Below are 12017 nucleotides of genomic sequence, written 5' to 3'. Positions count from 1 at the left end.
ACAAAATATTATTTGAAACTTTAAATTTAAAAAATTTGTAAAAAAATATAAAAAAAAAAGAAAAAAAGAAATTTATTCAAATTTTATTCAAAACTTTTTAGCCTCAAATTATGCCATGAAGCTTTTTAGCCTCAAATCATGCCATGAGATTTTTTAGCCTCAAATTATGCCATGAAGCTTAGGGTGAAACAATAAATTTGTCTAAAGAAAACAACACTACTGCTTTACCTTAAAACTTTTATTGAAAACAAAACAATTCAGGTAACCTGATTATGCAGTAGAGTTGACATCTATTCAATGTAGCTGCCTTCAGTCTCAATCACAGTCTCAACAAGGGTCCAGAACTGGGAGCATGCCTTTTCAGGAGCTCGGCGAATGGCAATGATCAGGCTGGCTTTGGTATTGTGGGAGGTTATATTGGTGATGTTCTCAACGTATGACCAAACAAAGTAGTCCAGCGGGTTCAGGTTGGGGAGAAAAGGAGGGGGGGCAGTGAGAGAAGGGTAGAAAGTCGTAGCACTCCTTCGGAAGCCAAGCAGGACCTCTTTGAAATTGTGGGCTGGCGCCACACCCAGAGTCTGCCAGTGGCCACCTGATTGCACCAGGGGATCACCACACTCTTTAGCACATCCAGGTATACTTTGGTCTTGACTTTCAAAGATGTGAGTTGGCACAATAAGACCACACCAAAGACCATAACTATGGCCGAAAATTTTCATCACGTTGGGCACTTCCTTGTTATTCATGGCGATGCATTTTGAGGGTGCTGGCAATGGTCCTGTTGTCATAACTTGGATTGGTAGAGAGTATGAGTTGTACAACAGCACATCGTCGATCTCGCTCATTGAACATTGTGTCATTTTAAGGCATGATAGAAGGTTCCTGTTGCTCTTGGGATTTGTATATAACTGGCCAACTAGTAGATGGTCCGTAACAACGCTTTTCATCAAATGGAAATCGCCTCACATAGTCTTTTCTAGAGCAACAATTTTACGGTTCCACCCTGTAAAATAGTCATATTTTAAAAACCAAAACACTAAGTCATCAAAATACCATAATTTTATTTGGAAATGAATATCCGTTCACATGCATTAATAGAGTTTTGAACAAATTAAGTGCTAAAAATATTGACACCATTAAAAAGCTATTTTTCGTAACTTTTTTTCTTCTTCAGCCCTCATTTAAAAGTTTATTATCATTACCACTTTTTAGGAATTTCGTCATGAAATTTCAAAACAAATCAGGAAAAACATGAACTGCAATTATTATTGCTGCACGAAATTCCTTTTTTGTTGTCTTAAAAATAAGACTTCAACAAGACACGTCTCAAACTTGAAACATATTTTTGGTCCTCCAACTCGTAAATAAAGCAATCTAAAAAAAAAAAAAAATCCCTGAACCCTACCACAAACCCTAAGTCCAAATGGTAAATAAAAAACATTCCTGAATTCTACCACTAATCCTAAGTCTGAGTGACAAGCTTCCACCCTACAAAAACTTTGTTAAAGCCACACATACGCATTAAAAAAAAACAAAGAAATAAATTAAAGCAGATTCTTTCCCTTCTCCAAAAAAAAAAGACATCAGATTTATCTCCCATAGAAAAAGAATTAACTGCCTTAAAATGCTAGAATAACTCAAAAATGGTTGATTATTTTACATTAAATTTATCTGTGAAACTAATTCTTGACTTAATTTTTTTCTTCTTTCCGATTAGTTTTAAGGGTGTTAAAATCTAATTGACTATCACTAACCCAAAGTCAGAGTGGCAAGCCCTGCTTATGTTCTCACAAATACCTTCTTAAAAATGCAGACAATCGTCTAATTAAAAAAAAAAATGAAAAGAAAAAAAAATGCACAGCATTTATCCACCATTAAAAAGAAATTGATTAGTTACTCTAAAAGCTAGAATGGCACTGAAATGTTTTTTTTTTTTTTGGGGGGGGGGGTGTATTTTACATCAAATTCTTATGTGAAACTAATCACCACTGTACATTTTAAAATAATCGTCTGTTCTTTTTATTATCAAGTTTTTTTTGGGTATTCATGTGTAATCTAATTCATAAAACGCACTATGCTCATCTATCTGTCATCATTTTTTCAAAGTGTATTTCCTTTAAGATGCAAGGTCGTAGAGCCAGTGCAAGGCCGGCCAAATGATTACATTTTTTGTGAACCGTGCTTTTATAGGTTTTAGATGGTAAAAATAGCTGCTAAGAGGTCAAAATTAAAAAAAAAAAAAAAAAAAAAAAAATGGAGATTGGCAGGCATAAGCCAACTTAAAGTGCTCTTGTACGCATGCACAAATATATATTTATATGTTACAGTCCATTCATTTTTAAGTATTTCTTATCCATATGACAATAGCTCAAGCAGTATCAAATGTGGGGAAAACCCTTCATATCATACAATTGCTATTCATTTGAGAGTTCCCCTTTTTTGGAGGTGCTTGGTTTCCCCAACATCATGGGAAAACAAATAAATGAAACGGTGAAAAGTTGAACTGGCTTTCAGCCAACCTTCATTTCAGCATGAACTCATTCATTTAGCAAGTCAACTTTTTGATTGACATAGCTAAATTTTAATGCTTTTCACTTCCTATGACAACACCAGTTGACGGGTTTTACATTGTGAGTGAAACAGTCGCATTTCTGAGAGATTTTTTTCAAGTGGCGACTAGAAATAATAAAATACTTATCTTTTGGCGATTGTGTTTTTTTTTTACACCAACAACCTTCTAAAGCTCATTGTCTTTTCAATCATTTTTTTTGTTTAAATAAAACGAGCAAAGTCAAATTGTTTAAACTATAAAAGGTTTAACAGAACAATATACTCATTTATTTTTAACGAAGGTTGTTTAAAAAAAAACATTGAAGAAATTTGAGTGTTTATACCTTCAAGTCTAAACATAACATTCAGAGCATATTTAGAATTATTTTTTAAATTACACTTATTTTTAAAAAAATATAGAAAATCTTTATAATGTACATACTCGTCATGGAACAAAGATGTCATATTCCAAAAATCACACTGGTTATTAGGCTAGCAAATGAAAATATTTAGTTGTCAAAGGTCAACTAAAGATAAATTTGTCCATAGAGCCCTGAATAGATAGAGATTATGCCAACTAGTATGAATTTGGAGAGCATTTCATTAAGTGCATGTCAGGACAATCTGGTGAGGAATGGAGATGGTCCCAGTGCATCTAAGGATTGAGGCAATAGGGGTTCAGAGGTCAGCTCCCTAGACAAAACACACTGCAATCAGATGCCGAATTGTGAGATGGAAACTTAGTCATGTGTTTGACAAATGTTTTCGAGGCAATTCAATTCAAGGAAGCCGAGAGACAAGGTGCTCATACAATGTAGAAATCTAAAGTAAAACTCAAGACTGTCCATTTGTCGACTAATTTTTAATTTAGTAAAGAAATTAAGTAAGAAGTAATTAATTTTAGCTTATCTACTATTATGTAAAAAGAACTTTGTGTATGCGCGCGAGTTTGTTTCCTATAGACTTGGAAACAGCTGAGCAGATTTTTTAAAAATTTCACATGAAGGTATTTGATGTGTCTGGGAGTGTTCTTACATAGGTTTTGTATCGGAATGCATCTGATCAGTATCAGAAATGACAAAAATCTGATTAAAGAAGGAAGTTTTATTTTGATCAATGTTTACACTTTTATACAACCTTAACATCACAATTGCATTTGAAAAGTTTTATCACTTCACAAGCTGAAGGGCCTGGTATATAAAATCAACAGTAGGTTCTTTGATAAGAAAAGGGTACGCTCAAAATGTTTCTGTTTACGGCACAACTGACCCATGATAACTGATTTTGGCATTTTAAACATTAATTCAAGCAATTATATAGAAATCTATATATATAAGAGGCAAAATGTGTGTGTGTGTGTTTGTATGTCTTGCAAAAACTTTTGACAGAGGCAACGGATTTACACGAGATCGGTATCATTTTGAAGCTCGACATCTTGGACAGTAAACATCGAAAAATTGGCCAAAAAACATTAATTCACCCTAAACTGGCCAGTTTTGTACAGGGGGAGGGGGTAGCAAAAAATCGTTCCTCCATGACAAGATAGCTTCTACGTATGCGCAAATGACGTCGGAACTTCAATTAGTTTGAATGTTAAAAAAAAAACCCCAATTTTGTTGACCTCCTTTAAGCTCAGGTGTATTAAAGCGCGTCATCATTATCTAAAGGTTTTTAAGTTCGAATCGTGATGTGAGATGTCTTTTCTTTTTTTTTTATTAACATCATTCGTTTTGCATCACGTTCGATTTTTTTTTGCCATCACATTCGCGTTTTCTTTTGGTTTTTCCGATTTTAAGAAATTTTAACATCGTTTGGTTGCATCGCGTTGTTTTTTTGGGGGTTTTTTTTCCCGATTTTTTAAAAAATTTTAACATTATTTTTTTTTTTTATAATATTTAAACAGGGTTATTACTTTGCTTATTCTTTTGTTTTGATTTACCCCCCCCCCAAACACACACACCTCTAAACACCCAGGAAACACCGGGTACCTCCACTAGTCTATAATATAAGGGGCAAAAATCTGTGTGTTTGTATATCTGCTAAAAACTTTTGACAGACGCGTTAGAACGTGACGAAACTGGCATTGTTTTAAACCTCAAACTTTCAGGTGACAAATTACATAAAAATTGTCCAAAAACATTCATTCTTTCAGCCTCAACTGGGCACTTTTCTACAAAGAGGGGTCGCTTTTTTCGCCGATATTTTCACAAGTTACCCAGTCTTTTCAACTGAATCGCCTTAATTTTGAAGTTTTTCACTTCCGGTTTTGCGATGGACGCAATGGATGCAACGGCAAAGACGTCACATTCTTTTCCTCCTTCGCAGTCCAGGTTCGAGCCTGCCTGCCAACTACCACTTTTTTTTTTTTTGCTCAACACACACCTCCGGGCAATGCCGGGAACCCAGGCTAGTAATTTTATAAAATCAACAGTAGGTTCTCTACAGTGTAATGTAGACTATGTTGCATTATAGACAAAGTTATTGGTGGAAGGCATGTGAAGCGCAAATGGGTCCTTAACTAGAGCAGGCAATCAATCAATTTGATTGAATAATGAGCGATTTCACTGATTTTGATGACAATAAAAATATGGTGTGGCTCATTTGTTGATCCTCATTCAATCCCAGGCAATGTCGGGTCCCTCTGTTAGTCTTTTATAAGGAGGAAATGTTTGGTCTCTTCCCTTCGACAATAAATCTATCTCCATGCACAAATTTTGTTTTGAGTTAACAAGACAGGACAGTGCAACAATATAGATTAGCACGCGCGTGCACACACACACACACACACACACACGGGGAAGCAACGACCAAAGAATGACCGCCAAACCATATGTAAAAAAGACTTTAATTGAATTGTTCTTGGTCACTCACCGATAATAACTCAGGAATACAGTATGTGTTTGGTAAAAAGACTATGTGCTCACATCTTTTAATGTTTGTTGATTTTAACAGCAATGTTTATTATGAAAATGTTACAACTGTCATTTCTCTTTTAAGAACCCAAAAAAGAATAAGACATTTACACGCACACATACTATTTCATCAGATAGAATGCATGTATATGCACGTGTGTGTGTGTGTATTCAACATTTTCCCAGAATTCAAACTTAAAAAGACATAGGTTCAAATGCACTTATTTCAAAAACTGTCTGGTAAATATACCCAGTGAACCAAGTGCAAGAGATATTCAAACAATTAAAGGTGTGGTTAGAATCTTAAAATGGCTAGAATGTAAGAGATAGGATGCCCCATCCCCAGCTAGACCAAAATGCTAAAAAAATTTTTTTTGAAGTTTGATCAGATAATTTTTATTTATAGAGATACATACTTGTTAAAAATATGGGCCTATAAATATAAAATTGGGTTATTGATATTTTTTTGTAAAAAAAAAAATGTTGGTCAATCTAATTTTTAAATATTTAAAAACATTTTTCTAGAAATTTAGCAATGAAGATTAAAGTCCGAGTCTAGAATGGCATGGATAAATAATCTAAATTTAAAAGAAATGGAAAAGGAGAGAAAAAGAAGAAACCTCCAAGACACCCACTCTCCATTTTTTTTCTTATTGTGCCTAGTCTCCCTCGAATTGCATTCATCTTGGAAGGATATCACATACTTCCCCACCTTATTTTTTCTTCAATTCCTACACATCTCAGTACTTTTAGATTATGTTTGCTACAAGCCTCTAAGGTAGTTGATAACGATTCACATCTTATATTCTCCAGTCATGATGTTCCCTTCAAATTCTTATCTATAAATATAAAAGCGAAAATGTATGTATGTATGTGTGTTCGCTTTTTCTGTATGTCTACAAAAGGTTTTTTTCAGAGAAGCGGTCGGTCAGTTCACAACTTTTTAAAACTTTTTATATCACATATAAATCGTAATATCTCACAGTTAACAACAAAGCTCGCCTGTCTATTTAATTTGCTCGATTTCGGGAAGATAAATATTCAACATCTGTCGCTCGCCACATGTGGGTTAGTCTTTTTCCTATAACATCTTGGGAAAATAAAAATCCCGCAGTCAAACTTGACCTCATTAACTCATTAAAACGGGCACCTGCCAAATCCAAGTGATTAAATAAATTCAAACGTGTTTCCGTTAGCATCTCGCGGTGGGGCAATCGTTAACGTCGCACGTTTTTTTTTTCACACTTTAATTTACAACTTTGCCTCAAGGGTTCGGGTTCGATCCTCATACTTACTTTTTTTTTTAAACCCCCCCCCCGGAGTTTCCGCACATACCTCCAAACACCCGAGCAATGCCGGGTACCCTTCGCTAGTATAATATAAATCTCACCTCTGTGTGTGTGTGTGAATGTATGTATATTTGTATGTCACACTAAAACTTTCAACAGATGCGACCAACATTGATAAAATTGCTATCGGTAGAAAGATTGGTCTCTTACGCGACAAATATCCCAAAATTGGCCAAAAACATTAATTGTTTGACCATCAACTGGGCCGTTTTTTTTACAAGGAGGGGTCACTTTTTGCGTCAACATTTTTGCAAAGTCATCATACGCCTTGAAATGACTAAGCTTATTTTGAATGCCCCAATGTAAGTTGCGGTGGTTGCAGTGACTAAAGCATTTCCTTTTTTTTCACCTCCTTTTCCTCTTAGCGTTACAGGTTCGAGCCTAGCTACTGTGGCTAATTGTTTTTTTTGTTTTGCACTCGCACGAGTACTCGTTGCTATTTTCATTTCTTTAAGGGGGTTGGTTAATTTTTTTTGTTTCTTTGCGCATGCTCGATTGAAACCTTTTTTTTAGGGTTGAGTTTAAAATAAAACCTCTCCATACCCAGGTAATGCCGGCTACCCTCGCTAGTCATATATAAAAGTAAAAATACAATATTGAAATTTTTAAGGATGGGATATAGTTTAATGTGCTTGAAAACATAATTGCAATCTGTACAAAATTTCCTTTAATTTGATTTGCTACAAGCCATATTTTGTTAACACTTTCTATAAATTCTGTTGTAGTTGCCATCTTGGCTTTTTCACGATGTGATGATGAGAAAGAGTAATGTTGATCAGAATAATGATTCACATGATGATAAAGCCTCATCTTCCAGTTTTTTAGCTGTTTTTATCATGTTTTTACTGAAAATTGTTAAAATATGTTAAATTAGTATGTTATTTAGTCCATAAGTTACCAAGCGAGATGGTCACAAATACATCCATCTGAACCTTGAAAGTGTTGTGATAATGAGTTCAAAAGATCTGGAGATACAACTTTTTTAAAGATGGGTTAGTCTGTAAATTGTGCAAATTTCTTACCATTTTCAGTCACAAGCTTATATGCATTTGAATAGAACTGACTTAAGACAAAATGTCCAGTCAACCATGCATTTTTCAATACTTTGAATGGTCATAACTCCAGTTCTAATGGACCGATTTTAACACTTAAAGACCATATTTCTTTGTTTTTTATGGTCTTTTCAATAATGATTGACTTGAGTTTCTTGGATGAAAAGAAAAAAATGATCCAGTATTGCTAATGATACTTCTCTGGTATTGTTTTTGGAATTTCAACAATCAGATGAAATGGATATTTTATTTTGGGACATTTTGTTGTAAGATGTATCATGGAACTGTTTTTAACTTTTTGGCATCTTCATCAGTAGATTCCTTATTTGGACAAATTCACACATTTTTCCTTTCTTCTTTTGGATGCTGTCTTATGCACAATGCACAATATCCAAAAGTTTGCATGCCTAATGTTAATCATAAGATCAGCAAGTGCTTATGTCAGTGACGTGGAGAGAGCTTAATTAAAGTTTGTTTACTATTTGTGTGTACACGTGTCTTGTTTCAAATATATTTTTTTCTAAGATGGTAACATATATATATATAGTCTGTTTATTATACAAACATTACTGATTACATATGTGCATACATGTTTCAGTGGAATCTAAATTCAAAGACACCACCCACCTTATCAGACCAAAAAGGAGGCGTTACGGAACCTTTTTTGATCTGATGAGGTGGTATCTTTGAATTGAGATTCCACTGAAACATGTATGCACATATGCAACCAATAATGTTTGTATAATAAACAGACTATATCCCAGCTGTGTCCTCCATTGAACACTCTTTAATAATCATGCAGGTTTCATTAGATTTACATTTAGGAAACCAATCTATACAACCATTATATATATATATATATATATATATATATATATATATATACTAGCAAAAGTACTCGTCATTGACTTGGTTCACAAACAGCCTACAGAAAATGGACTCTGATTTATGAAAGTATGATAGGTTATGAAAAGGAAGGGTTGTAAAGAGATAGCTTGGAATTTGGGAGTATCAAAACCAAAGCAAAATATGATGAAAGTAAAAATAAAATAGATAAACCCCATAATTTATTATACCATACCTGTTCACACTCAAACACTTATGACCATATTCTGTGGATCTATATTAAAAAACCTTGTTAAACTTTGTGACATATTTCCATTTTATGGAGGTCAGGTGCGAACGAACACCCCATAATTTAATTATACCACATTTCTTCAAACTGAAACATAATTATCAAAATATACTTACGCAGATAGATATGAAAAGTCTTTAAAGTTTGTGCCTATTTCCATTCTATGGAGGACATGCGCGAACACAGACCCCATAATTTTATTATACCATCCCTATTTAAGTTAAAACATACTTATTATTATGTACATCTATATCAAAAACACTTGTAAACATTTTTTTTTTTATTTTTAAATTTTTTATTTCCATACTTTGTGGACCAGGCGCGTACGCAGACCCCACAATTTTAATGAATCATCATTATGCCAGATCAAATATACCCATTCCTGTGTCTCGATACATCTTCTACCATTATATGTGATCAGTTTTCTATAATAGTCAACCATATAGGAGCCTATTCGTAACCAGACACACACAAACACACACAGACATTCAGCTTTATATTATAGATATATATATGCATAAATAAAGAAAACCTACCATCCCATGGCACCCATATGTTTTGCTCTTTCGGACCCTCTCTTTGCTTCTTGGATTAATTCAGCAGCTGCAATCCTACATGTAGCAAAACAAAAATGAAAGACTTATAAAAGAATCAAAATTTGGCAGGCACTTACACACACACACACGTGTATATAATAAAATATATAATAAAACTAATAATATAGTTCATTTCACATTCACAGATAGTGAAAGATAAGGCAAATGAGATGAGGAGAGTTAGAAAAAGATATAAACAAATGCTGTAAATAAAAAGTCACTATATAAACGGTCTGTTGGTTAGTCACTTTGGCAATAATGCTTATTTGTGAAATCTCACTAATTTGGTTTAAATTTAGACTATTCTTTCTGCAAGACCTAGCTGATGAGAACTGTGGATCTCAAAAGGCTGGTAGTGTTTGATCTATACTGCCTCCACCAAATTCTGTGGATCCGCAGGCACCATTTTGTTTCCAATACCCAAATTGGAGTGCAATGCAGAATCACCCTTCCCTTACCTCAACCAAGTTCCTTTAAAGAAGAAACTTTGCTGGTTTGGCTATGCAGTACACCGCAATTCAGGAGAGTTAATCCACAAAGTAATAACTCCAGAACCATTCCAAGCTTGGCAAAGACACCCAGGAGACCAGCCAAAAATGTGGTTATACACTTTCAAGTTGACATTAAACCTAACTACTGATCTATGGTGTTTGCCTTTGGTCTCTGGACTAGCTGCAAACTGTCATGCATAGTGCGCATTCATCTGGGACAAACAGGTGCCAGATCTCTTTATCGACAGGTTTTGCAGGCTTTTACAACAAATAAAGCAGTCTCTTTGGACACTTGCAGGCCAACCGACCTGGCAAAATATGAAGTCTGTTTCACACCTAGATGTCCACTTTGATGATGGATGTCAGCCACCTAATCCTCATCCAGTTGTCCTACTGTTGTGCAACCCCCAATCACCGGCTTTTTCTTCCTTGAGTAGATCCATCCACCTGCACAGTACTCTAGTGAAACTATCCGCATGGTTCTGATAGAACTTCCTCATTTCCATTGAAGAGTGCCATCTTTTTCCCAGACTTGCAAGCCAAGAACTCTGGCTCCATCCTTCAATCATACCAGATCCTTGGAAACCAAACCATAGTCTAAAAAACGCTGTTGTATACGCAACGCAGTAACTACACTTTCATTAATGAAAATATCATTAACATATGCTGATGTGGTGATAAAATAGCCCTATTCAGGGTCATCTCTCTCCACAAAATCAATATATATTTTTTGCAAAAATCAACTCTTCATTCCCACAGTTTCCAGCACCTTCCTGCAGCTGCACGCACCTTCCTACAGTTTCCAGCGATGACAGTAAAGCCCCTCCAATTTGAACACAAGCAGTACTCAGGCCTTAATACAAGACTTACAACTTTCTTTTATTAACCTTTTGATAAATAAACCTGAACGGTATTTTAATTGTTCACAACAGTACAATTACGTTTTGTCCTCCGTTATTTGCCTCTGTCGTTTACCTTTTTCTTGCCTGTGTCACCTTTTAGTTCTAGAAGCGATTATCACCAACAATCGGCCTCCACAACAAGTGGTGACTGCCCAACATGATGCTAAGACATTGCCAAAGAAGAAACGTTTGGCAAAGAAGATGACGAAAAAGGCCACATCATCTTTGGACGCAAGTCACAACTGTTTGAAGATGACATTTCACCAAGACTTTACCAACCATGACTATCAAACATCTCAAATAATTCTGCCCAGAACCAACACTGAATTGACTTCATACGGAATGTAAAAAGTCAAGCTCTACAAACATTGACAACCCCCTTCAGGATCTACCAACTCTCTCCAACAACTGATTCAACAAACCAAACCCTCACGGGCATTCATCAAGCACATAAAATCCAAGGACATCACTAACAACCATGATGGAAGAAGTCGCACCAGTTCAAAATGAGTTAAGCTGCAACACACACATTAAAAACTCAACAACTGGCCGTTCGATGATTCAATCAACACCTAAGGGGCCTAATCAACTCAAACAACACACCGACATTGGTACAAACCCACTTGTATTTGGCACTGCAGACTCACTTGCACGCCTTGTGTAACTGACTTCGACCACAGTGTACCATCAATCTTCACAATTATCTCCACAACATGGACAATATAATCAACAAGTGTAGATTCGCTTGCACTCATCTCTTGGACTCTGCAGAAATGCTTGCAGACTAAGAATGCAAACAATCGTGCAGATTCACTGGCACTCACTGATCACTTTCGGCCAACCATGCTGAAACATGTACACCACCGAACCTTCTCATTCATCATCCAGACTCACTTGTACGATTCTTGCAGCTACATTTGGAGACATCTGCAGATACCTTTGACAGTGTTTCTTTGGCAATTAATAATAATCAAGGGGGCCCTTGTCGCAGATTCAACAAAAAAAAAAAAAAACACTTCTTCGCTTAATC

The 12017-nt window shown here is 35.4% G+C and overlaps 1 protein-coding gene across 2 annotated transcripts in view; it reads right to left on the bottom strand.

Moving 5' to 3' along the window:
* The window catches only part of LOC145258048 (uncharacterized), a 201533-nt gene that overhangs the window by 183008 nt on the left and 6508 nt on the right, over positions 1 to 12017 (bottom strand). For both annotated transcript variants that reach the window (XR_013864037.1, XM_080115775.1), the window contains exon 2: positions 9535 to 9609. Coding sequence is in view for 1 of the 2 variants with exons in the window: in XM_080115775.1 (XP_079971901.1) it covers positions 9535 to 9609 (75 nt within the window). In the remaining variant the exon portion in view is untranslated. The remainder of the gene's footprint in view (positions 1 to 9534; positions 9610 to 12017) is intronic.

The sequence above is a fragment of the Euprymna scolopes genome, chromosome 3 (assembly GCF_053919585.1).
Source record: "Euprymna scolopes isolate OS-2025 chromosome 3, ASM5391958v1, whole genome shotgun sequence".
Classification (NCBI taxonomy): domain Eukaryota; kingdom Metazoa; phylum Mollusca; class Cephalopoda; order Sepiida; family Sepiolidae; genus Euprymna; species Euprymna scolopes.
The sequence above is the reverse complement of the archived record's forward strand: the minus strand, read 5'-3'. Positions and strand labels throughout refer to the sequence as shown.